Source organism: Anguilla anguilla, chromosome 4 (genome assembly GCF_013347855.1).
Source record: "Anguilla anguilla isolate fAngAng1 chromosome 4, fAngAng1.pri, whole genome shotgun sequence".
Taxonomy (NCBI): domain Eukaryota; kingdom Metazoa; phylum Chordata; class Actinopteri; order Anguilliformes; family Anguillidae; genus Anguilla; species Anguilla anguilla.
The window spans coordinates 7,801,616-7,829,553 of NC_049204.1; the positions used below are offsets into that span (position 1 = coordinate 7,801,616).

Here is a 27,938-nt window from a genome sequence, read left to right on the forward strand (position 1 = left end):
TTACCAGCTGTGATTGTTACATCAGCACTAGAATGTTCAGTTATGAAGATTCTAATCAAACATTTGTGGTCTCACACCTTACATTGTTAATATATGGGAGGAGTGTCAGCTACCCTGAGGACTGAGAAACCCAATTCTACCTGGTCCCGCACCATTTTAAAATTCAGTGTGTGTTGTTAAGCACTGTCATGACAATTACTTTGACTATGCCTTACTGGATTTGCTTACTCTTATTTACTCATAAATGCTAATTTGGTCTTGAATATATGCACTGGCTGATGTGTATTGTAATATATGCGTGATTACTGCAATGTGTTGGTTGTCAATCATCCAAACCATATTTCATTTGCGAGAACTTCATTTTAATTTGATTTTCACCATCTGGGTTTTCACAAGATGGTTGCGAACTGATGAAAATACCAGGTATGAGAATTTCATAATGCTTTCAGGGAGAAAAACCATGAAAATGTATTTCTGTAAAAAGATCTTTATTACATTCTTAAAACCACATACTGTATCCCCATTGCACAACGCTATAACTTTTAAATGTTTTTAATAACCCAAGCTCTTTATTAATAATAATATAAATTATATCACACACAAGCACACACACATATAGGTTTATGTGTGTGTGTGCGAGTGTGTGTAGTCTAATTGAAATAATTGATAAAGACATGAAGGACAGGGATACTGACAGAATTTTTTGGTGTTTCTTTTAAACACGTTTAAAAAAAAAATAGAATTACAATCTTACAAGACAAAAGGAAGGATGTTAAATAGGAGAGACAAAGAAAAATGGGGGGGGGGGGGGGGAGAAGGGGGGGAAAAAAAAAAAAGATCACAACAAAACCAACACGAAATTCTGAGAATAAAATCCATCTTTATATTCATTTTTATTAATTTTGTTTAGATCCTAAGTCTTCTACAATTCAGACTGAGACGTCCTTTTGCAATATTGATATCAGAACAAGGGTAGAAGTCTTTGATGCTTCCGTGATTGACATTCACAAGAACATATATTCTATCAACAGTGATCAAGGTTAAAGGTCTATTCGGTGCAAAGTGTCTTTGCGAGGCCAACTGAAGACACTGTGAGAGCCCAGCTATCTCCCTGAGTGACTGTGAATGTAGTGTAAAAAAAAGCACACCTGGAGAACATTCCCATACACACCTGCAGGACACACCTGTGGCAGCACTGTGGACACACCCAATGTCATTTTTCCCAGTTCAAAAAAAATCCTGATTAGTCTGGCAAATGCTGATTTTTTTCAGACCCAAAATACCTCAGTCAGAGGCCGCCATTGCAGAAATGGAACACACCGAAAACAATAATAAAATAAAACGTATTTTTTAAAGTTATTGCAACATTCCACAATATATGGGAAACTATTCTATAATATTGCCGCCTTCAGGTATTGCGATATTTAAAAAAAAACAAAAAAAACCACTGCTTTTAAATATATTTTAACATCAGATCATTATATTTTCATCTTCAGAAAGAAGTCCCCATATTTACAGTATATTGCAGTGTACTCCATTTCTCTCATTGAAAGGACATTTGGGTAGGTCATAAGCACACACATACATCAAGAGCTTTTTGCTCTTTGACAGTTGATGGTTGAGCAAAATGTATGGCAACAAAGCCAATAATACCAGTGGTCCCAGGAGAGATATTTAGGGGTTCTGCAAATCAGAATTTATTATTTATTAATGAGAAAAAAAATCCAGGAACAAAAAAAAAATATCATCCCTGATTCAAGCTGGAGCTTGAACCCAACAAATTATATTCCGTCAATCTGTATTGAGCTGGCCCGCGGTAGCTTGCGGGAGAGTCAACGCTTTATGCTTAGAATCAATATCTGCAATGTCTGGTGCGATTGACGTGAATGTTGGGCCACGGCCTCTTGACTGCAGTGCATTAGCGCCCCAGAGGACGAGGGGGGGGGCGGGGGGACACACTCAGGTCAGGCGAGGGTCCTCACAAGCACTGAAAATGGGAAAAGACTGACTATTGCACAGTCCCCGTATGACACTGTCTTTAGCACCCAGGAAAAAAAAAAACAAAAAACAAAACTAAACAAAAAAAAAACAAAAAAAAAACGGATCCGCCTATTACCCTCAGTTCATATGAAATTCAACAGCACAGAAATACGCAGAACGGAGAGAGTGCACTGTGCCAGCAGCGCAGGGTGAATCACTGAGCGGTTCGGTTACGCAAGTGGGATGGCCTCCATCTTACTTATGCCCCGTGGAGAAGTGACCTCACTGCCACTGCGGTTATGGGCCGCCCTGACGGTGTCGTTCTGAATCACAGCTTATTTTCGGTTTATTGATCTTTCACCAGCTACGGATACGAACGCGATTCCAGGCATCCTGGGGGCGTGGGCGTTATTCCAAGCACCCAGAAATACCTCAGACATTTGCTCAAGTCAAAGATGGCTGACTTCAGTGTGCTCTGACAAACCCTGCCACCTGAGAACCATCTCAATGTTAGGACGGCTCCCAACCCGGTTTAAAATTTTTTTTTAAAAAGAGCAAGCCATCCTCTCCTGATGGAGGGGTTAAGCGTGGCCTGTGATTGGTCTGGTCTGCTTTCGGGCACAGGAAGTGGCGGATTGGGTTCGACTTGCCTCTCATGGAGTTTAACAAACACTGTAGGAAAATACATCTGTTCAGAAAAAAACAATATATTTCATTTGTTCTTCAGTGTCCTTTGCACCTCAAAAAAATCCAAAATAGAATATGTACTATATAATAATAGTAGTAGTAGTAATCCCTATCTCAGGGGGGTAGCTGATAGCTCTGTCAACCCTTAAATTGTGCCGTAGTGTACATAGGCGGAAAGACAATAAGGAAGGGGGGTGAGAGTATATATGGGCACAATTCACAATCCATAAAAACTGAAATTGGGAAGTTTTACAATGCAGATACCCTGGGGTACAGTTTTACAATGCAGATACCCTGGGGTACAGTTTTACAACGATCATACCCTAGGGTACCACTTTACAAAGCAAATACCCTATGGTACAGCTTTACAATGCAGATACCCTAGGGTACAGTTTTAAAATGCAGATACCCTAGGGTACAGCTTTACAATGTAGATACCCTAGGGTACAGTTTTACAATGCAGATACCCTCAGGCACGGCTTTACAATGAACATACCCTGGGGTACAGTTTTACAATGTGGATACCCTAGGGTACAGTTTTACAATGCAGATACGCTAGGGTACAGCTTTACAATGCAGATACCCTATGGTACAGCTTTCTAATGCAGATACCCCCAGGGTATAATTTTACAATGCAGGTACCCTAGGGTAAATTTTTACAATGCTAATACCCTGACACAATGTTGTCTTCTCCAGGCACAAGCCCCTCTCAACCATCCGACTGATCACATGATTTCTTTGACCCCAGACCTCCGACCCCTGACCCTCCACCGCAGCCTTTCACTCTGCCAGCTCAGACCAGGCTGCTTGTCTTGTCCTCTTCTTCTACGGTAAAGTCTCTCTGGATCAAGGTTCCCAAAGCACTGGCTACACATTAACAACGAGGCGGTTGTCCAGGGAACACATGGGTCAGTTTAAGGTTCCAGCAGGTCTTTAAAAAAATCATTTTGGGGGTGGGGGTGGGGGAGGTGGGACAGTCACCTTAATGTGTTTTTTTTTTCCCGACCTTCCAAAAGTCTCCTCCCAGCCCTCTCTGGTGCCAGTCTTGCCCTATCATGATGGGTTCACTGGTCCAAAGTCTAGCCATGGGGGGGGGGGGGGGGGGGGGGGGGGGGGGGGGGGGGGGGGGGGGGGGGGGGGGGGGGGGGCGGTTCCTCTGGAGAGCCAACAGGCCTCCAGGGCACAGGTGAAAGGTCCACAGTGCGCCCCCCCCACCCCCCCACCCCCCCGTGATTCAGTAAGTGCTGCTCTGTCTTCTCCGGTTTCGCCCGGCCTTTTTGCCGAGTTTATTTAGTCCCGGTTTTAACTCCGATGGCCCAGGATTGTTCAGAGACCCAGGAGAACGGTGGTCTGACAGACCCCCCCCCCCCCCCCCCCCGGCTCATCTGACATAGTTCCCGCTTTCTGTCAGTCATTCTCTTCCTCCTTCTCTTTCTTTTCTGTCTCTCTCTCTCTATACATATTTATACTTTCTCAATAAATGTATATATATATAAATGTATGTATAAATTAAAGGAACTTTTAAAAATACTTTTTCTGTTTTCTCTAAGTGGCGATTGCAAAGGGGAAAAGGGTGGTGGGACTGAGGTTTTTCCATTGCATTTTTTTTTTTTTAAAAAGAGCAGCTCCAAAAAACACTGTCTGAAGGTGTGCCTGTGCGAACACACTGGTCGGCCAGTTAGTGTCACTAGTGTCACGTGTAAAAGTCAGTTACTTGTGCATGTCAGTTAAGGTGGTGAGTCACTGAATTGATAATTAAAAAAAAAAAAAAGGTAGATTAGCTTTCTGTTGCTGATTCGTGCTACAATGGTATTTGTCTGATGCAAAAACACTGTTCTTGGTCCCTTTAAATTGTTTCGCTAAAAGGATTAAAATGCTCTGTATAGGCCACTAGTCGATCACAATCAAAACCATAGGTTTTGTGTGCTATTATATGTGGAAAAAAAAACTGTCATCACGAAAGCATATCTTTGGGGCGGCTGGGTGGCTCATTCGGTTAAGGCACCACGCCGTGGTGTACGGACGAGCCCCGTGGCTTCGGATCGAATCTGGACCGCGCCGGTGCCGACTGTGGCCGGTAGCGAGTTTGGGCCGAAATTTTTTTAAAAAAAGTCAAATTAAAAAAGGACTGCTCTCACAGTGATGAATACACATTCTGCCTCACAAATAAGGGCTTTGCTTCCATGTCTGTGGGATACATTCACGGGTACATTGGTTCGAGGACATGGGCTGTGAGAACTGGGAGCAAGCTCTCGCACATAAAGGTAACTGAGAGAAACTGATTCCTATTGCAAGTCAACTCAAGTGTTCACTCAATGCAAGACAGTGTCTGGCCCTACAGGCATGTAGGGCGCCTCCTGCTGGCATTGGGTGTTACTCTTATGTTTAATAAACTCTGGGGAGGGCCACTTTACAGTGTTATCCCACAGAAGGGAGTCAGGTCAGAGTTTGGGATGAAGCGTGTGTGTGTGTGTGTGTGCACGGTCGTGCGTGTGTATGTGCGTATGCGCACGCGGGTGTGTGTGTGGGGTAAAGTGTTGTGTGCATGATTGTCGCTGAGCTGCTGGTCTCTACTTGTGATACAACATTCCTCTGCCTTAACATCCTCCCCGTCTCTCTCTCTCTCTCTCTCTCCCTGTCTTTCTGTCTTTCGCTCCGTCTTCCTCTGACCGCGCGGTTAGGCCTCGGTGGAGTCCGGAAAGGCGATTTCGCTGCCGAACACCTCTCTGTACAGAGGGGGGAAGCTGTAGGCCGTCTCAGGGTGCAGCAGGCGGAAAAACTCCAGCTTGTCGATGTGCAGCTTGCAGATGGACTTCATCATGGGCAGCTTGGACACCATCTGAGAAGCACAGGGAGAGATATCAAACATCTAAGAACTGATATCACAACCTGCCACAGTGCCATTATTATATTACTCTTACATGATAATAATTATTACATACTGCTCTAGAGAAGCCAAATTATAGGGAGAGATATCAAACATATGGCTCATAAGAACTGATATCATAACCTGCCACAATGTCATTATTATATTACTCTCACATGATGATAATTTAACAATTATTACGTGCTGCTCTAGAGAAGCAGAATTATAGGGAGAGATATCAAACATATGGCTCATCTAAAAACTGATATCATAACCTGCCACAATGTCATTATTATATTACTCTTACATGATAATAATTAAACAATTATGTGCTGCTCTAGTGAAGCAGAATTATAGGGAGAGATATCAACCATACGGCTCATCTAAGTGATATCATAACCTGCCACAGTGTCATTATATGACTCGTACAGTGCCCTCTGTAATGTTTGGGATCAGGACATTACATTGTTTCTTTTTCTTGATTTGACTGAAGGAAGCTTACCTTGGCCAGTTTCTCCTCAGGGGCGCCGCTCCTGTGGAGACAGTGCTGTAATGCAACGTAGACCCTCTCCTGAAGCTTCTGGACCTGCTGAGTGTCAGTCAGCCATGGCCGGTCTGTGAATAACAGGAGCAATCGCGATTGAGAAACATGTTCACATCTGGGCAGATTGTGTGTGCGTGTGTGTTTGTGTGTGTGTGTGTGCGTGTGTGTATGTGTGTGTTCGTGTGCGTGGTGCGTGGTGCGTTTGTGTGTGTGTGTGTGCATCTGTGTGTGTGTGCGTGCATTTGTGTGTGTGCGTCTGTGTGTGTGCATGCGTGCATGCGTGTGTGCATGCATGTGTGTGTCTGTGTGTGCATGCATGTGTGTGTCTGTGTGCATGCGTGTGTGTGTGTGCATGCGTGTGTGTGTGTGTGCGTGTGTGTGTGTGTGCGTGTGTTCGCGCGCGCGTGCCAAACTCACCTGGGGAAAGCAGGACAGCCGCGCTGAACAGCGCCATCTCCTCCTCAGACAGCTGCAGGCGGCTCAGGCTCTTGGCCAGGTCGTACACCGCGCTCACGAGATCATCACAACCTGGAGAGACGGGCGGGAGAACGAGGAGAACATCTCACACCTTTTCCTCTGCACCGCCCTTCGAAGAGGAAGGATTTAAAAGATTCTATTGACATTAGTGCTCTCGTTTATCGATCTGTTATCCCCTGCAGTTACTTCGAAGCTTTTTATTTCTGCGAGGTCCTGAAAATGAACGTTAGTCGATTGGGCGGACAACCAGTAGGAATGGCAACGCCGTCAATGGTCAGCAGGGACAGCTGATGTGTCGCTGGTATTTTATACTATGCAAATACAATGGGGTAAGCTCCACAAAATGACTTTGTGTGTGTGCGTGAGTGTGTGTGTATGCGTGTGTGTGTGTGTGTGTGTGTGTGTGCACGCGTGCATTTGTACGTGTGCGTGCATTTGTGCACGCGTGTGCGCGTGCGCCTGTGTGCGGGCTGTTCATTTGACCAGGTGCACGTATATCTGCTTTTTTAAATGTATACCAACAGCCTCAAGAGCTATATGAATTAGCTGTGTTCAGCGAAGGTGCACCAGCACAAATGCATATGAACAGCCTCCACTGGCCCTAAATCCTTCTTCATAACCTGCACGGGTAGGTGTGACCAACAAAGGCGACAGCATTTGATGAAGACTCACCGAGAGATTTGAAGAGCTGGGGCCCGGCGAACTTGCCGTCGAACAGCAGAGTGTCGTTGACGGGGTTGTAGGCGCACGACATGCGAATCAGCAGGACGTCCAGACAGCCTGCAGAGAGAGCCACAAAATGGTAAACGGTAAATGGACTGCATTTACATAGCGCTTTTATCCAAAGCGCTTTACAATTGATGCCTCTCATTCATGCCAGAGCAGTTAGGGGTTAGGTGTCTTGCTCAAGGACACTTCGACACGCCCAGGGCGGGGTTTGAACCGGCAACCCTCCGACTGCCAGACAATCGGTCTTACCTCCTGAGCTATGTCGCCCAAAAAAGCGAAGAGTGCAAAGAGAGAGAGAGAGAAACAAAAAAGAGGACAAAATGCTCCACCAGGCATGCCACAAACACGCACGCACACACACACACACACATACAAACGCGCAAATTCACACACCAGTGCGATGTCCAGATCAAATCCATAAAAGATAACACATTAAAATTTTTTTTTTTTTTTTTTTTTTTTTAAATAATCAACAGCGATATCACGTATGACAAAGTCCACAGTAAGGAGTTTGCCAATGATTCACCAAAAAGATTTTAAGCGTGTATTTATCCACATATTGTGATACAAGTGATTCATTTCCAAAATGGTTTCCCAATGAAGTGTGAAATTGTTCCCGTGCACACAATGAAAACAAACAAAAAGAGCATGAAAAGATAAGAGAGGGAGAGAAGATACACAAGGAGGCACAGTCTTTAAAAAGCACATTTCAAAAATAACTTAACTTAACTGCTTTAGCCAACACATGCTTATATTCATTCACTTAAAAGAAAACATATAATAGACACTTTTGCTTACATTATTTTACATACAATCATTTCATATCAGGAGTGTCCAATCTTATCTGAAAAAAGGGCTGGTGTGGGTGCAGGTTTTTGACTTAGCCCAACAGTATGACACCGGATTCAACTAATTAACTAATCATGGTCTTCAATCAAGACTCTGATACGTGGAATCAGGTGTCTTAGCGCTGGGCTAAAAACAAAAAAGAGCACCTGACCCTACAACCGACCTGTGAATTTTACGCGGTCACACCGTTAAATAAACAAAAACGGAAATCAGAATGCTAAAACACTGACCTGCTTTCAGGAGGATTATCTGGTCGTTCTGGCAGAGGTCCATGAAGCCGGCGATCCTCTTGGCGTACTCCACCACGTACTGGATGGCGTTGGTGATGTGATGGGCGCACTGCTGCCACATGCACTCCGCAGACTGGAGGGGGGGAGACCAAAACAGGAAGTGGCCCACGTTAGAGATGTGTGACCCGAGGGGGGGGGGGGGGGGGGGGGGGGGGGGGCGACATCCTACGCCATGGGGGGGTTTTCCTCCACCTTCCCCCGCTTCCGGAGAGCGACGGGGTACGACGGATTTCAGTATTACTCAACACGCGCTCCGCATAACTCATCTCGCCTGGTTTCCTGGATCCAAAGTGACCGGTTATTTTAGGGTGGAAACGTAGCCCTACGTACTCTGAGGCTCACCAGGATGGGCGCTCAGAATCCTTCACCAGCCTTGCGCTGTGATACGTGTTAAGTAGACTTTGGTATAAAACCATTAACTGAACTATGTTAAGCCTTTAGACACCAGTGAAAATGCAGATTCCTGACAATGTTCGACCAGCGCGTCACGCTCAGCTTAACAGCTTCCTGGCTTAACAAGCAACGCGGCGACACTCGATGATAAACGGCCTCTGCTACGCGGAATGCCACGCGGACCGCCGACCATGTGACCCGGTACAGGGTTCTGCGTTGGGTGGTGCCACCGAGCGGAGCTCACCTTGCTCTGGAAGGAGCGGGTCTCCTCGGGGGAGTACATGGTCCACATGAGCCTCTTCAGGTCCTCGGTGCCGTGCTGACTCGTCTCCAGGTGGGACTTCACCACGCTCTGCGTGACGCGCTCTGATGGGGGGAACGGACAGCGGCGGCAACGGTCAGCCAAAAACACGCCGGGGCAACCTTTTACACACCCCCGCACAACACACGGTAACAATGCAGACGGCTGATTATGGGGAGACACACACACACACACTCACACACAAACTCACACACACACACACAAACTCACACACAAAACCACAGCCAAACACACACACACACACAAACTCACACACAAAACCACAGCCAAACACACACACACTCACACACAAAACCACAGCCAAACACACACACACAAACACAAACTCACACGCATGCAAAGCCACAGCCAAACACACACACACACACAAAATCACAAACACCCACACCTATACACACAACGTACAGCAGGGGTACAGTACTAAAGCAGGGGGTCTCAAGTTCCAGTCCAGCTCAGGCGCCAAACAAGGTGTGTGAACTCTGGCCAATCAATGACCTAATGACAGGGGCATGTCCAATGGGGTGGCCGGGGGGGGCACTGGAATTTGATTGGCCACCCCAGGTGCCACCCCTGTTTCTCCACTTAAAATAGCGCATCATCTTTGGCTAATATAACTGTTGACGGACGATAGAGTGCCCCCCCCCCCCTTAATGAATCTGTGACCCCCCCCTCTGGCCACCCAATGAAGAACATCCTGGTAACCCCCCCCCCCCCCCCCCCCCGGCCTAATCAATCACTTAACTGCTGAAATACAGCAAAAAAAAAAAAAGGCTTGCAAACCCCAGCCTGAGGTCCTTGGGTTAAAGTATTTCAGATAATCATGTGACCCCGGTCTGAACCCAGAGTGTGTGTGCGTGGGCAGGGTGTGTGTGTGCGCGGGCAGGGTGGCGCTGGCGCGGGCGGCTCACCTATTTCCAGCAGCGAGCAGCCGTCGGGCACGGCGCTGAGGAGCGGGTGGACGTAGAGCGCGGGCGCGTGCAGCAGCTGGTACTCGTGCTTGATGTGCGCCGCGTCGCCGAAGTCCAGGCCGCTCTGCTCCGGCGAGCTCCGGGACGAGGACGACCCGCTGCCCGCGCTGTCCCCCCCGCCGCCGCCGCCGCCGCAGCCCCCCCCCAGCAGCTCCAGGCCGCAGTAGTAGTCGCCGCCGGCGCCCTCGGGCGTGAGCGGCAGGTCGAAGAGCAGCCCGTCCGGCAGCGCCACGATGTCGTCCAGGTCGCTCAGCGCCGCGCTGGAGCCCTGGCTGTAGGCCCGGCCGTGGCTGCCTGCGTCGCACCCCTCGTCCCGGGACAGGCCCACGCCGCCCACCGCGCCCAGCGCCCCCGGCAGCTCCTGGGACTGCTGGTGCTTCTGGACCTCGGCGTACAGGCTGTCCCGCTGCTTTTTGGACATGCGGCCAAATTTCACCGCTGGAGGGAGGGAAGGAGGGATGAGGAGAGAGAGAGAGAGAGAGAGAGAGTTTACATATTACGTATTTGCATGTATTTGTTGTGTGTTTATTTGTTTGTAATTCGTGGCTTTATTGCATTGTAGCGTATGTACATTGTGATGTGCTTTGGCAACACATACTATTTAAAATAAATGCATTTGATTACATATAACCAAAATATTCTGCAGGTGGGTGGCAAGAAAAAGAGAAAAAGAATAATCCAAAACCAGAAAAAGCCAACACCACCACCACCAACACATTACTGTTACACTCACAAGCGATTTATTGATTAAATCACCCGGGAGAATAATGACATTGCTGCTGGTGTTCATTCCCGGTTTTAAACAATCAAAATACATCATGTGTGCCAGGAGGAGAGGAAAGCAAAGACTTGCATGCAAATTTCACGCATCATTATATGCAATTAGCAACGCTCCAGTGGGCGACTTCAGTAAATGACTCCTAATGTGAACCCCCCCCCCATTAAACACACAGCAATACGGGCCGTCCTCCAAGCGATTGGGGCGTTAAGTTTTCTTTTTTTTTCTCCGACGGCTTACTTCAATAAATGACTGCCAATATGAAGGCTCTTGCTAACCCTTTGAACAGTAGGTTTTTTTGGGAATGTTTTTTTTTAAAATTCACTGTTCAAGTCAGAGTTCTAGAACTCCACTGCTGTCAGTTACCAGCAGTGATTGTTGCATCAGCGTTAGAATGTTCAGTGAAGAACATTCTAATCGCATATTTGTGATATTGCACCTTAAACGGGCAAAACATCCAGACATGTGGGCCCTGCTTGGAGCCCATCCAAGCATGGGCGCTAAAGCCAAAATCTACAGCTAATGTGAGGCTACTTACGTAAGGCTAATGATATGGGTCATGCTAATGCTACGGCTAATGTTAACGCTAACGCTAATGCTACTGCTAATGCTAACTCTACAGCTAATGTCAATGCCGACGCTACTGCTGGCGCTGAGCTCAGGGCACTCACCGTCGCGGCTCATGCCCAGCGCCAGGCACTTCTGCAGCCGGCAGTGCTGGCACCGGTTGCGGTTGGTGCGGTCGATCAGGCAGTTCCTCTGACGCGAGCAGGAGTACATGGCGTTGTTCTGCTGGCTGCGCCTGAAGAAGCCCTGCGCGCATAAATCAGAGAGAGAGAGAGAGAGAGAGAGAGAGCAGGAGGGTGAGAGAGAGAGGGGGGGGGGGAGACAGATTAGAGAAAAGTTCTTGTTCTCATGTGTGGTTACTGATCGTTTGTTACTAGTCTTTGATGTTATGACTGAGCCCGAAAGAATCCTTTATACTACATTTGCATTATAAAGGCCAGTATGCAGGGATGGGCAGCATTTAAATTAAAATGGTTTTGAAATATGCGGTTGTATGCATGTCTTACTGCGATAATGGTTCCTTGTCACGCTTTTTATAAGGTTAATATCTCTGTACCACCTGCAAACTCAATCTGTGCCTTAATCACCAATGATTATAGGTCAATTTTTCGGGTGGTACACTGTAACAAAGCATATCTTAGTGTGTTTTTTGCCCATTTGCTCCAGTGAACATGTTGTTTCAGAGTTAACGGGGGCCTTGGAAAAAGGTCTGGAACTGCTCACCTTGCACCCTTCACAGGTGATGACGCCATAGTGGATTCCTGAAGACTTGTCCCCGCAGATCTTACACGGGATCACCTCAATTTGAGCTGAGGACAGAGGAGAAGGTAAAAAAAGAGTGAGTGAATTAAACTGATAAAAAATTAACACGATGAAAGGTAGGAAGTTATCAACAGATTTGCCACTTTTCTAGCAACGCTTCTGCAAGGTATATAGAGTGTGTTCATTGGCAATGGACTCAAAGCATTGTGGGTAGCACTTGTTTTAAATGATTTTCCGCAAGCCTTCAATGAGCAACAGCAGCCTTTGGAGCACTCCAATTCAGGAGGCCCGTGGTGTCTGCCAGTTCCCCCCCCCCCCCCCCCCCCCGTGTATTTCAGCATCAAAGTGCCAAATTCATGTCACTGTTTGGCCAAAGGTTTCCAAGGGCAATATTTGCTGCTGAAAGGACAACCACGAAAACCTGCAGTCACTGAGGCCCTCGAAAGCTGGAGTTTGAGATTCTTGCACCAAAGGATCAAGTGCTGACAACTACACTACACAAAAATGATGTGCTAATATCCCACACTTTTTGTGTTAATACTTTTGTGTTAACATGATTTTTTAGTGTTATAAATACACAACCTATGTGTTACAAAGGGAGAGGTTTTAACGCGGACTGTGTTGAAAGTAACACGAAATGTGCTGTCTTGAACTAGACATGGTGGTGTTTTCAAAGTTTTTTAAAAAACACATCTGTTTTGAGAGTTTAACCAGAAAGGATAAGGTGTTTAAAACTATTTAAAAAACAACGATAAACCCAACCACACCCCCCTGCTTCGGTGATCACAGTTTTTACATGATTAGACAGATTCTACTGTTGAACTCACACACACCCTGCCACCTCCCAGCTTCCAATGGGTTACCCAGAACCAGTCTAATCCAAGGAGCTTCTGGTATTGCTTAATATCTTTGAGACTAATCAGGCGTCAGTAATAAAGAACCATTACAGGTCCAAGGTCCAAACTTGCTCTTGAGAGTCCAACTTACTGCCAAGAATTAGGATGCATACTCCATATTAAAAATAAATGTTCAGAAACTCAGAAAAATATAAAAACTTGTCCATACTGAATGAAAAGCAGGATGGAAACACACACAGAGACACACACACACAAGGATTGCTAAGTATCTTGGTATTCAGCAACTTGTAAATAGCTGTATAACCGATAACGCATGACTACTGACAGATAACATATTTTAAAGTGTTTATTTTTAATTCAAGCGTTCACAAACTGAAGTCCTCATCATTACCGAAAGTAGAGTATCCTCATTTACCCTGTAGAGGGCAGTGTTTTCTTTTGAGTCATCAAATGAACAGAAGGGCGGGGTTTTCAGGCCAACTACATTACAATGAAACATACCAACTGAACAAGTCTGAATGCTAATAGCTAGTACATAGTGATCCAAGCACGCCACAGTTTCTACCTGTATTTTTCTACCTGTTCTACTTGTATCCTACCTGTTTTTGTTAATGAAGCATGCCAACAAAACTTGATTGTTCCTGCTAGCTAACACTCCCAAGCATTTTGTACATATTTATTTACGTGCGCATATTTATACTTTTACACATCCTCAGTACCGATCCCTTCTTTTCAGGATAAAATTTTGATTTCAATTTGTGTTTTTAAAATAGGCTCAATTTATCAGATTTCAGTTAACTAAATCACTGTTTTGATTCAAATTTCAAGTCCGTGGTAAGACAAACCAGCACGCGGCTGAAGCAGACGGGCAGTCACACAGACAAACAAAGTCAAAACGTCATCGGCTTAGAGCGGAAACTCTAAATTATTATTTATTTTATGGGGGCGTTGGACTTTGTAAGCAGGCCACATCACAGCAACACAGCAAGTGGCCACACACTTCTTATGGAAAACCGAAGTGTGGTTATTACTGGCTTTTTTTTTATAGGGAACATGCAGCAGCAGGGTTTCACTCGATTACACACATCAACTGAACGGTAATTGGTTCTCACCGCTCTTCCCGACGGAATGGCGTATGCGTTATGTAATACGCAGTAATCACATCTTGTGCATGAAAAGACGAAATAAAAGACTGAAATAAAAGTGGTGAATCTTGAAATGAAGTGTAAAACTTTCTCACCTCATTGGCAAAAATTTAAATTTGTCTTATTTAGCAAAAAAGTTATAGAAATAAGATTTTAGGTCTAAATATTAGACTAAAACACTTGTGTTGTGATTGACTTTTTTTTTTTTTTGCAGTGTAAAAGAAGAGCAGTCACAGAAACTGATCTATAAATACAGACGTCAACATTAAATGAACGCGTGAGCAGCTCGTAGTCTGCCATTAACCCCCCCCCCCCAAATGCCCCCGAAGAACAAGCTGTTCTCTTCATTCTGCTGTTTGTCTAAACGGCTGGGGCCTCCTGTGTCCCAGAATAGCAGGTAGATTGCATTAGCCGGGAGCCCCCCAGGTTATGAAGTTTCTGCCACTCCGGTGGAAGTGTGAGGAACAGAAACAAAAGGAGCGCCCGGCTCGGTACGCGAGGTTCTCAGCGCGCGGATTAAATCCGTCGACCTCGGGAAGACTCGAAAATGGCTCGTCCTTTTCGCAGGATTTGCCCAGAGGCGGTCTTGAATGTTGTTTTTCTTTATTTATTTCTTTACTTTTTTTTTTTCTTTTTCTTTTTCTTTTTTTTTAACGGCAATGCAGCGTGTGACGTAAGCCAGTGTTAGATAACATCTCGTTTGCCGCTGTGGCCGGCCGTAGCCACACTTGAGCAGCTAATCAGAAAGAAAAAGAAGGAAAAAAAAAGGCTCACGCGTAATCAATAACACAAGGAGAGCGGAGGGTTTACAGGCATGTCACACTCAGCATATAAAAAATCTGGGACCCACATCTTAAATTATAAAGAATATACAGTAGGCTACCCGTTTCAACAAGAGGGAGGGCATACAGTATTCATTTTCTTTTCAGAAACAATGGCTTATGGCAAGAATTCTTGCAGATAATGTCAGTTTAAATATTTGGGAGATTCAGACATCTCAAATTTATGCTGACCCACTAAAAAGCAAAAAGAGAAACGCTATTACTGAAATAAATGCTAGAGAAAAAAAAGGTCTCTAGCTTTTCCCTCTCCCCCCGGCCAGTCCCCCCCGACCCCCACCCTTTCTGTGTTATATAACTGCCGTCTGGCCGCATTCCACAAGCACTCTCATTCAAGCTAGGTCACCCTAGCAACGCAGTGACGAGTCTGCCCCTTCCCCTCCAGCCCCTGCTCTCATTGGCTCATGGGTGGGGGGGCTTCATCCCTGATTGGCCACTGGGAGTGTCAATCGGCAGCACAGCACAGTCAGGCTATGTGGATGAGCTGTCCTACTGACACAGTTTCCCATTGAGCAAGGGGGAGGCATCTGGGTGGTGGCCTAGCTAGAACAATAATCTGAATTCATATTTTTTTGAAGAGCTTTTAAGGTGGAACCACACACTGCTAAAAATACACTTATTTGACTCGCAAACTGCAGTCGATGCAAAATTATGTCAGAGAGCTTGTTGACAAAGTAGTCTACTTTGCTGCACAGAGGCCTACTGGTGAAACAGTATCCTGCACAGATCTCACGTCATCATAAAAATGTAAGATGAAAATAAAATGTGGCAGCCATAAACATATTCGTGTGGACAAGGGAGGAGAGCAAGAGCTGAGTGAGGCGTCTGACTACAGTACGCTTCTGCAAGGTGCGCGGTTACACTGACTTTCAACTTTTGGCAGCGTGTCAAGTGTTGGCCTGCGCTTTCAGCTGTCTCAGAGCGCTCACATAAAACTATTTTTAATCCCGGCTTCTCGTGGAGGCGAGCCAAGCGCGAGGCAGCGAATGCAGTCGGAACAGCGCAAACCGCCCCCTGCCACTTCCAGGCTACACTTTTCCATCCAACACTACAACTGTACACAAGCAGGCAGGTGTACGCTCACCTGTTACAGAAATACACAACGCACAGGCCGCACTATCGTGAGCAAGCACTGCAGGCAAAGTAGGACGCTTTTTAACCCTTTGAAGAGTAGGTTTTTTGGAATTCCAAGTCAGTCTTGTGGAACTCAATTGCTTTCCGTTACCGGTAGTGATTGTTACATCAGCACTACAATGTTCAGTTACGAACATTCCAACTACTGAGCTGATCACCAACCCTGTCCCCGGCAGGACGAGGGCGGCTGTGCCCCGAAGCTGCAGGCTCCAAGCCGTAGCCCGGATTCAAACCTGCAGCCACAGTGCCCACGAGAGCACCTCTAACCCGCCAAGCCGTTCGGGGGGGGGGGGCCTCCTGTAATCACATTATGTCAACGACTTCCATCTTCCTGCTCCCAGACTTAGGAAGAGGCGTCAGAAATGGTCTCGCTGTGCTCTTCTGAGCAATCAAAGGAGTACCAATGTGTGACTGAGAGCCACGTCCTAGGGATTTCTCTGAGAAACATGCATCTATCAATCAAGAAAAAACGAATTTGGTGAATGCCTGGAGTGGGAAAATAACCGAATAAGTAAAAATAAGTGAGAATAAATACCTCAGCAGTTTCGGTATTGTGAATCGCATTCTAGTCTAGTGGTGTGCTGCTCTGATTTTCCCATCACACCCTGGGCCACATGTTGCTTGGAGACGCGCCAAAGAATGAAGGTGTTCCTATTCTTTTAATTAATTACCCTACAGAGCGCAAATGGCTGTCTGACCAAACAACTTTTGGTTTGTACACTCCCTGGTTAGCTGTAACTGCACCTGCATGTGATTAAAACCTTTTTGGAGGCCTTTAAAAAAAAAAAAGAAAAAAAAAAAAAGGCTAATTTATTTCATGTCCCTTTAAGCATTTTATAGAAATCTAAACTCTCCAAGACACTCAGCCTTCTAACAATCAGCTGGCCCCTTGGCGTGCTTTTGAGAGTAACAGTACACCATATCCATCAACCGAAGAATCGGTTTGTGTCAGTTGGTGTTCGTAGCTTACAGTGTCAGCTTGCAGGCTCTGTGGCGCAGGCTAGCGCGCGCCGCCGCTGGGGCTTGGTTTACATTATCTAACTTGGCCAGCGGCTAACGTCCAAAGTTCAACTTCGCGCACCGCGCTTATGTAACAAGCCATATGGTCAACCTACATTGCGAACGCTTTACATGCAACCTATTTTCCATTTACCCTGAACAAGGTAAAGTGCACTTTGAGGCAGAGGCTGAGGGGGCCTTAGTTAAATATTCCCCGTCACTAGTAATGCCACAAATATGCCAACTTTAGGTCTTCTGAGTTTTCTTTTTTTTTTGGTAAATTGCTCTTAGGATATCCTCATAGCTTATCCCGACTTCCAACACTTACCAAACACTACAGCAGTAGTATATATGCCTCAACCTGTCCCCTCTCTAAAATGCACAGACACATTAAGGGCATTTTATTTACTAAGACCTATGGCATGTGCAAAACACCTTTCAGCACAAACACAAAACCAATGACATAATCAATGAGGGGTCATGGGATTTGTTTTGCACCAACTTAGTCCATCCAGGCCCTAAGGACTGAGTAATATGTTGTATGTGCTTCAGTTGTTGATTTATTTAAAAAACAAAAACAATGACAACCACTTGTGGTCAAAAGAAAAAAATACAAACTCATCAAATGTGATGGATGGAGATGTAACATTATCATAAGAATAATTTGATATCCTCTCACTTTCTAACAAATACTCTCGGGCCATAGCTTACGGACTGAGAGGCAACTGTTTCCATCAAGGGCCATCAAGGGAGATTTTTAGGGTGCCTTCCACTGTAGGCATTGTGAAAAAATGGCAACAAAGACAAACTGTCCCAGAATAACTTTCATCATCTTATGCCTGTGGTAAGCACTGAGACACCACAAAAAGCACAGACACCAGTCAAAGTTCCCAGTCTGTGGCTGGGCAGCAACTACATTTCCCAGAGACACCGCAAAAAGCCCAGACACCAGGAGTTTCCAGTGTGCGGCTGGGCACCGCCTACATTTCCCAGAATTCCCAGAGCTCTTGTCTGTTTGCTCACAGCCACGACCCACAAACATAATGAGTTCCGTATATAGAAGGAGGCCATGGCCCTTTTTGGGGGTCCTGTTGTCTACAGACCAGCACAACACGAGCCCTTTGGCATAAGTAGCGTCTCCACCAGAAATCAATTGGAGAGAAAAGTGTGAAAAATGTATTCAAGTTGCACTTACAAGTGCTCCTTGTAATTATTATCCTTTAACCTCTTGTTTTTGAAACCCAGTGAAGTGTCTCAGTGTTTAAGAAAGGGGCGCTATATAAATAAAATACATAATTATTCATATTAATATTATTGACTTGAGAGAAGCGACTCCACAAGGCAGTATTTACACTGGAACAGCAGTGGATTGCCTTAGGAGCAAGTCTCTTTCAGCGGCATTATGGATTTATGCTGACACTCGCCGACAGACCAGAAAAACACGTATGGGCATGTTCCCCTGTTGTTTGTATGTTTTTTCGAAGCGTGTTTCCAGGCCCGGTAATGGATATTTGTGGAGTTTATTGTTCCATGCTCCGATTTTTCACTCGGCTGCATAAAGAATTGACCCCCGGGGACAATAACGCTATACTGACTGATTTATTGATCGGCTGATCAATCGATTGATCAGCTGGAGCGTCAACGGTAGGATGCTCCAGGGGCCCTGCATTGACGTTGGTCTGCGATTCGGTAAATCAGCCAGTTCAATGAAGCAGACTGCATCCTTGCTCAACACTGATACAGTGCTGAAGAATATTTGACACTGCATTAGTGTTGGCAATCCAACGCTGCATCACTTGAAATTTTTCACTGCCTGTATTAACTTCCAGCATGTCACACAAGCACTTTAGCATCTCACTGAAAGTCCTTACACCAAGAGTTGGAAATTCCCTTCTTGGAGGGTCTGTGTGTATGCTACATCCCCCCATTTACCCAGGCTCAATTAGCTAATTAGCTGTATACACTAGGGGCAGTTCACAGAAGTAGGTCACTGAAAACATTTCAGAAAATGAACATAGGAACAGTCCTCCATGTCATGTGCAAATGTATATAACAAACAAATGTCAGATCGAATAAAATGAGCGGGCCAATTAAATCATTCAGAGTAGGATGTTAGCCTGTGTTCCGGAAACAGACAGTCCCGCTCGACCGCCACTGTCCTCGACTCAACGGCCAGGAGCAGAGACTGTTTTACAGTGACGGAAAGGCGATCGCAAAGTAGCGCGTGGGTTTGAGCGGCGGGAAGGCGATCGCAAAGCAGCGCGTGGGTTTGAGCGGCGGGAAGGCGATCACAGAGCAGCGCGCCGTGGGTTTGAGGAGGACATGCGGATGGAAGAGTGGGTACCGCGGCCTGCGACAACCACTGTGACTCAGAGCACAGCAGACCACGAACAAAATGGCCCATGTGTCACTGTGCTACGGTTGGACAAACACCAATGCGACATCTACTGAACCTCCGTCATATGCAACTCATGCATATGAGTATGGACATTCCATATTAAACGACTGTATTATATCACATTTTGAATTCTACAGGGGGAACAAAGCTCACGATGTTAAAATTAATTCACATTAATCAATGATCAAAACTAATCAGGTTAGAGTAAAATAAACTAGCGGATGTAACATTTCATTTATAGCACATATAAAGCAACACGTTACTTTTTTTTAATGCTAATCAAATAATATAGGCAAGTAGGCTACATTGCACTAACCGTGGCACAAGATAATTTCGGAGCAACAGCCCCGCGACTTGCAGTGCTGTTGCAATGCAGTTTCAAGCGCGATTAAACTTGAAATCAACTTCGGACTTTGGCGTTTGGTTTGACCGCGCGCCGCCTGCTTTTCCTGCCACCGAAGTTGCTGTTTTTGGCTCGCAAATGCATGGGTGTGTGCACACGTCCAGCTGTCATTACCATCGTTTCCAAATCTTTCCCCTATCTCTATAGAGAGCCAGCAAATGTACTTTTGATTTGGAAAAATAGACGACCCCCATCGGCAGACGGCCAGTTCTCAAGCCCCCCACCCCAAGTGCTGTGTAGTCCTCAATGGCAGAACTAGGTCAATAGAACAGCCACATCTACTTCTTCCTCACACGACTGGCCATGCCGGGATGCAGCAAACGACAACACGCGCAGGGCGCGCGAATAACAGCTGACTCTTTACCACAAAGGAGCACGATCACAAGAAATCAGCAGCCTCAAAGGTTTTTTTTCACTTTTGTATATTCGCTAAAACATTTGCACTAAAATCTAAAACTAAAAACGCTCTTCCGAGTACATTTTAAAGTGCACGAGCTTATAGGGTTACGTGTGTATCTGTACGTGGCTACATGTGATACAAATATATGCGTATATCCTTATAAATCTTCACAAGCACCGTTAAAATTACCATCAGTAGGCGATTATGTAATACACTCAAAATTTTTCATGCCACTTCCCCCCCTCCCCCGCCCCTCTCCTCTTGCCCCTCCCCTCGCCTTCTTACGTAACCCCAGAGCGATCTCGCCAACTACAGCAACTGTATCAAAATACAGAGTCAGATTTTCCCCCATGCTCGTGCATGCGAAGCCACAAAAACCAGTAAGCACAGCTGGCACATATTTACATTTCTCTGGACCATTTGGGTTAAAGATATGCAAACAATTTAAGACAACATGCACGTCTACTGGTCCCCCATGTGAATGGTTGTACGATCTGTCTTTGATTTTCTGCACGGTTACGTTCAGTAAACTTTCATCAAAGATTCATAATAAGAACATGCAGGACTGTCTACAAAATCAAACCTCAACCGAAGAGCAATCATCCGTGCAATTAATGATCTGGCATAGGGGTGCCATCAGTTTAGCCAGCTATCCAGTTCAGTAAAGACACACTAAAACCACAGTATTGCAAAATGATCCCAATACACAATAAAGTTAAAAAGCACTTAACAATACTTAAACTATAATATTTGTAAACTATTTTTTCTCCTTCATATGCTCGCACTTACCTCTCATTTTGCTGATATATTATCTTCGATTCATATAACTCCAATACATATAAATAAAATGGACAACTGTAAATATTTCATATAGTTTCTTTAACTCCAAAATGGAGCAATTGAAAAAAATGGTAACAACAAATCTTCATATGTTTTTCAGATGCGTGCCCGTGAATAAAACAAAAATGTCTATAAAGAGCGATAGTTTAAAATACTTTTCTTCGTTTGTCTCCACCAGCCTATTTGCTTCTGTTGCGCGCTAGCATTCGCTGTGCATAATATGGTAGTCCGATCACACCGCTCTTTCCCCGACTCTGCCGCTTCTCTATTGCTGTCTCCCTCAGTAACCTACTTTCGGCGCGTGGACTCTCACATGATCTCGCTCCACTGGCCCGCCTCGTGCCCGGGGCAGCCGCGCGCACCCTTTCGCGCGCTTAAGGAGGATCTGGGAGACTCGAGCTTAATGTGGGAATGTGTGGCAGTATGTCATAATAACGTTATCGTGGGAATTGTTTCGTGTCTGACTTTTGGAACTGTGTCACACCGTTCAGTGGCACACGAATGCATTAAAATATACATCAAAGAACAACTTTTAAGACTTTCTAACAAGTTTAAAGGCGTGGTTACATAATCATTATCTCCCAAAGTATTTATTTATTTATTTATTTATTTAGGATCCCCATTAGTTATTACCTTAGTAACAACTATTCTTCCTGGGGTCCACACAAAAGACAAGACAAGATAAGACATTCAATCATCACATTATAGACAATCCACAAAGTATCACAATCTGTGTCAGTCTATGAAGCCCATTATTCGCTATTACTCACAGACTTGACATTTCATGACAAAGCATGTAGCCCACTTTTAATGCAGCATGTCAACAATCCTTAGTGCTCAGTTGTGTGTGCTCAAGTTAACCACTCTCAAATCCATTAAAATATGTACAATTACAATTAGACTGATTTGTTCGCTTCACTTAAACAAATTTAAGAACTGTATATATTATCTTCAGCATGTGGATATAGTATGATGCCTGTCAACACAAATGCCCCTGTTTTAAAATGCATGTATGAAGAACAAAGAATGTGCATTTAATTTTAATTATTAGTTCAATTATTAAGCATGTGCATTATATGCGTATTTAATTTAATGAAAATCAATTTAATTATTAATTCTATAGTTATTACATTGATACATGACATTTAATTTAGATACACATAAAATGCAAATATCTTCAATTAAAAAGAGCACATTTCCAAATGCATAGCTGGTCCAAATGCATCTACATCAAAAAGCAAAGAATTTCTCAAAATAATCTGTTTTCACATCTCTGTGCACCAATTAATGCTCACAGCAATTGGGCGACTCGAGTCCAGTTTAAAGCATTTACCACGATGGACATTTCCTGATATCACAAGATACTAGATACTGTAGATTCGTGCCGACAAAAACATCTCCATTCACTCCCCGAAGCTCGTTTAGGCCAAGGTTATGGACCACATGTGTGAAGCCAATCAACAGCCTCTCAGCAGCAGTTCCCAGGCATTCCCCGCTGTTGCGTAACCCGTGGCAAAACTAATCGTAAACACACCTCCAAAAACAGAGCGGCCTTAACGTCAGCTCTGTCACCCGTTGAACCATGCAACATTATCAAGAGACCCTTCTTTTAACGCTCCATTGACACCATTGCAGATGCGGAGTATGCTGCAATATATGGACCTTTTTGAAAATGAATATACAGGCTTCTTTAAAAAAAAATTGATAATGATCAACGTGTTTCACAGTGGTGTATTTATTTAAGTTATTTATTGCTATATCTTAAAGGGGCGATTATTTTTTCAAATTATCTCCTGTATATTGTGAAGAGTTGCAATATTTTGATAATATCTTTTATTTTAATATGTTTTTTCAGTGTATTTACTTTCCAGATCAGATCAGATCACATCAGAAAAAAAGAAATATCAGAAAGCTCCAGCATTCCTGAAGATTTTGGTATACCTTCTAATCAGACCATTGGAACTTGGTACTCCAACAATGGTTTAATACTCATGAAAAATACCGTTTATCCATTCCCTTAGACCATTTTTTAAATTGTCGATGCACATGAAGTATAGCATGAGTGGAATACCACTTCTGCCCAGAATCAAAATATAAATCCCAGGACAAGACAGGCTATTTTTGAGTCCCCCAGATTTTTGTTTTTTACTTTTTCTTCTCATGCACATCAACGGCTTTTGTTAGTTTATATGCATTGTTCTTCACCATAAATAAAAATAATGCGGTTTATTAGATATTTCAAAGCAAAACAAAAACAATAAAAGGGCATACATTATACACAGTGTGTGTGAGTGTGAAGAGAGAAAGAGATGTGCGCATTTTGTTTGTGCCCTGTTTAAATGACCATGGCAGCTGTGATGCAGAGGAAAAGTACACCGCGCTGCGTGTAGGTAAAACTAAGGGATCGTGATGTAATGTGTTTTTTTTTTTTTTCTTTCTTTCCTCACAGCCCTTAGTTATGAAATGAGGAGAGGAGAGATTACAGGAAGTAGGTTAGTGGAGCAGAGCTGGTGAGAGGGAGAGGAAAATTCTACCCCCCCCCCCCACAACCCCCCCCCCCCACAACCCCCCCACCCCCCAGGTCCCGCACTCCAATCGCATCTTTTCCACTACCCCTCTGTTTCCCCAGAGCCTCTCGGGTTTATTTTGCCCCGTTTACCTTTTTTTTTTTTTTTTTTTAAACTCTGTGGAGCCCACTTCCCGTTGTCTAACAGTACACTGCCTCCCCACCCCCCACCCCACTCCCCATCTGTGTGCTCTGGGTCCTGTATCTCCACCACATTAAAAAAAATAAATAAAATTCTCTCCTCCTTTTTCTCTTTCTTTCTTCCCGCTCTCTCTTCCCTTTCGTCTCCTGTTATGTGGCTCGATACTTTTATTCTGTTCTCAGAGCAATGAAAATGTCCTCCGCCCATTTTCAACATCCTTCCAGCGAACAAAACAACACGACTGTGGAAACATCTTTCATTACGCTGTTATACTGCAAGAGAAATGATTGCTCCACCATTATGAACGGTTCTTGAAAAATGCAATCATCATTTTTCTCCCGCATGCACAGCACAGTAGGCCGCAACTCATTCCCTCTCCCTCTTTATATTTGCCTTCTCTCTCTCTCTCTCTCTCCCTCTCTCGCTCTCGCGCGCAGGCAACGTCACTGACCCCCTGACCCCGAATCTTATGTAACCTCTGAGCCTGTGCAATAGACTGAGAGGTAGCGGAGGAGAATGGGCGGAGCTTAGCATTGATAAAGAGACACGTACGCATAGGCTTTACGGATGAAAAAAAAATGGGGGGGGGGGGGGGACAACAGGATGGAGGAAACAAATTGACAGGAGATGCTCCAACAAGAGAATTAGACCTTATAAGGATGGAGGCTATAGAAGAATAAGAACATATAACCTAGTGTGTTGAGTGTGTACCCCCCCCCCCCCAAAAAAGAAAAAAAAAAACACACACACACACACACACGTATGCACACAATCTATGGAGGAAACACAATATTCCAGAGGGGATTATTTCAGGATCCTGCCTCGGTACAGAATAATCCCTCCGCCCCCATCCCTCACTCCTCTCACTCATCCTGCTAATCCCTCTTTCTTCTTCTCTCTCAAATTCCCGCTAAGCCCTCCGAGCGCTGCCTTCGCTGTTCTCCGCCGGGCTGTAATCCATTTGGACTCCACCCATGTTACACCCCCCCTCCCTAACTGCCCCCTCCCTCCCCCCCCCCCCCTTACATACACACCAATAGGTCAGTGTGCCACCCATAGAGTGTATGTAGGAACTGGAGAGGCAGAAGGAGTCAGAAGCCGCAGAAACCAATATGGCGTCCAGTGCAGCACAGCTCTCGATTTTCCCCATAGACTATAATGGAGAACCTCCTGCCTTTTTCTATCAAAATGAGGTGTTTACAGTAACATTTTGTACCTAGTTATATCCTAAATGCCTATAAGAATAAGAATCAATGCGTGACTTTTCTTGACATGATTTGATAACAAAGTTGCAGCCAAGTTGTTTTATTCAACACTAGACTCCGGTTGGTCAACGTATGACTCACCATATAACCCTGATTTGTGGAACGCAAACAACTGATGAATAGCCTATGACCGTAAAGTAGTTTGAACTTCCATGGTTACTGAACTGCGTATGGATCACAGGACTGTGTGGAGCGAGCTAGCAGTAGTCAGTGCTGATAAGCCACAGACCAGACAAGAAATAGGCTGGTACTTGTACACTCTCATAGGTAAAGTTAATATTACGAATTCCCTCTGGAATGAGTGGACAATTACATGAACATAACTGACACTCGGTTGAATAGGGTTATGTAGCCAGTTAGGTCATTAAAATGCATTAAATGTCATATATTCGGCTTGCAACTTCAGCAATCGAAGCAAACGGTGACGTCTGTTCCAATGTCATAGAGTTGAGTGGTGCCACACAGGTGAAGCCTAAACAGCCGTTGTGTTCCCATCTCCATTTCAGCAGTATCTGTCATTCAGATCGCCATGGCGATTGTATCAATTTACTGATTTGACCCATTTACTGATGCGAAATTAACAAAAACACCAAAAAGGCGGGGGGTGAGGTGGTGGGGGGGGGTGGGGGGGGTGGGAGGAGGGGGGGGGTTGTTTCTGTGTCATTAAGCATTAGGCTGAAGAAAGTGTTTAAAAAGTTGTGTAAAGGACTACTTCATGTGCAGTATGTGAGCTGTGAGAATTAAACCACATGGACTACAGACTTCAGAGACAGCAGCATGTACACTGCCTGGCCAAAAAAAAAAATGTTGCACACTCTAATATTTCGTTGGACCGCCTTTAGCTTTGATTACGGCGCGCATTCGTCGTGGCATTGTTTCGACAGCCTTATGCAGCGTCACAACATTCATTTCCGTCCAGAATTGCATTAATTTTTGGCCGAGATCTTGCATTGACGACGGGAGGGTCAAACCACTCCGTAAAGTCTTCTCCAGCACATCCCAAAGACTTTCAATGGGGTTAAGGTCAGGACTCTGTAGTGGCCAATTCATGTGTGAAAATGATGCTCATGCTCCCAGAGCCACTCTTTCACAATTTGAGCCCGATGAATCTTGGCATTGTCGTCCTGGAATATGCCCGTGCCGTCAGGGAAGAAAAAATCCATTGATGGGATAACCTGGTCATTCAGTACATTCAGGTACTCGGCTAACTTCATTTTATTGCCGCATAACGTTGCTGAGCCTAGACCTGACCAGTTGAAGCAACCGCAGATCATAACACTGCCTCCAGAAGCTTGTACAGTGGGCACTGTCCAAAAAAAATCAAAACGGTAACTTTTATTTGGCTAGGCAGTGTACACTCAAAGGAACTAGCGACCAGAGAAGAACCACAAGATTATGTTCTGCGTGAGATTAAAAAGATAGTTGTCAAGCCAGCCAAGACGGTCAACCGGTTTAAGCTGCACACGAAGCACCTCTTCCTGCAACTCAATGCCGAACGCGATCGTCTTGCAGACTGTAAACAGAGCGATCCGATGTGTTCTTTCTAATCACCGTGAGCACGGACATTGTGTGCCGGGGGGAAAGAACATCTGCTCTGTGCTGTACCAAATAGACAGTGTGTAGAAGTTTCAGGACTTAGCCCTGCCAGGGGGATACAGGAAGGACTTCCAAATTGGCCAGAAAAAGGGGGGGGGGGGAAGGACAAAAAAATAAATAAATAAGTACGACCATGTGCGAAAGCTACGAAAGGCATCCATTTACCAGGGCTGTCAATCCCAGTAATGACCATTTCTTTGGCAAAAAGGCTTCGGTTGTATAACTGCAAATGTATAATTCACAACCCTTTGGATCGATACAGCAATTATAATTGTCAAGGCCCATCATGCCCGGGATCAAACTGTGTGTGCTCGGTTGTGAAATATGTTGACACGTACATGTCTGGACAGTAATTGACTAATTAGAGATGACGGTAATTGACCAATTAAAAAAACGGCAGCGGACGACTTCTGTGGCCTCCCGCGGACCGCCGTCGAGGCAGACGCGCTGCTTGGTTTCTCCGTGACAGGTCATTAATCACTCGAAACTTCTAACGGGAGGTTCTGCTTCCCCCCGGATCAAATTCAAATTTCGGGCCCGCTGAAAGGTTTGAGCCTCTGCGGATCTGCTAATGAAATGTATGCAGCCCCCCGTCACATGTTGCGAGTTAAGGAAAAGGAAATTGAACATGGGTTGGTTGTCATTTAAATGCACATTTGAGTGAGCGGGCAAAACAGACTCCAAAAATAAGGGTGGCGAATTTAGTTCTTCGGGGGGGGTGGGGTGTGGAGAGAAATAGTGATTCTGGCAGCCTGTAGTCAATTAACATACAGTACAGAGCAGTCCAGCAGGTTATCTAGTCCTTGCTGAACCACCTACACTGCCTGGCCAAAAAATAACGTCGCCGTTTGGATTTTTTTTGGACAGTGCCCACTGTACAAGCCTCTGGAGGCAGTGTTATGATCTGGGGTTGCTTCAGTTGGTCAGGTCTAGGCTCAGCAACGTTATGCGGCAATAAAATGAAGATAGCCGAGTACCTGAATGTACTGAATGACCAGGTTATCCCATCAATGGATTTTTTCTTCCCTGACGGCACTGGCATATTCCAGGACGACAATGCCAAGATTCATCGGGCTCAAATTGTGAAAGAGTGGTTCTGGGAGCATGAGGAATCATTTTCACACATGAATTGGCCACCACAG

General features: G+C 45.0%; 1 protein-coding gene across 1 annotated transcript; it reads right to left on the reverse strand.

The window, feature by feature from the left end:
* Positions 1 to 4,282: 4,282 nt before the first annotated feature.
* rorca (RAR-related orphan receptor C a) lies at positions 4,283 to 21,495 on the reverse strand. Its single transcript, XM_035412675.1, has 10 exons — positions 21,177 to 21,495; positions 12,174 to 12,259; positions 11,555 to 11,696; positions 10,046 to 10,543; positions 9,060 to 9,181; positions 8,363 to 8,495; positions 7,227 to 7,334; positions 6,495 to 6,605; positions 6,036 to 6,148; positions 4,283 to 5,506 (listed from the first exon to the last, which is right to left on the reverse strand). The coding sequence occupies exons 1-10, from the start codon at positions 21,181 to 21,183 to the stop codon at positions 5,345 to 5,347; spliced, it is 1,482 nt and encodes a 493-aa protein (XP_035268566.1). The 5' UTR covers positions 21,184 to 21,495; the 3' UTR covers positions 4,283 to 5,344.
* Between the last annotated feature and the right edge of the window lie 6,443 nt (positions 21,496 to 27,938).

Excerpts from the sequence above, each read along its gene's own strand:
- rorca (XM_035412675.1), bottom strand. Across the intron at positions 11,697-12,173 it reads TCACCTGTGAAGGGTGCAAG|GGCTTCTTCAGGCGCAGCCA; the intron begins GTGAGCAGTTCC and ends TTATGCGCGCAG. Across the intron at positions 9,182-10,045 it reads CTGCTCGCTGCTGGAAATAG|AGCGCGTCACGCAGAGCGTG; the intron begins GTGAGCCGCCCG and ends TCCCCCCATCAG.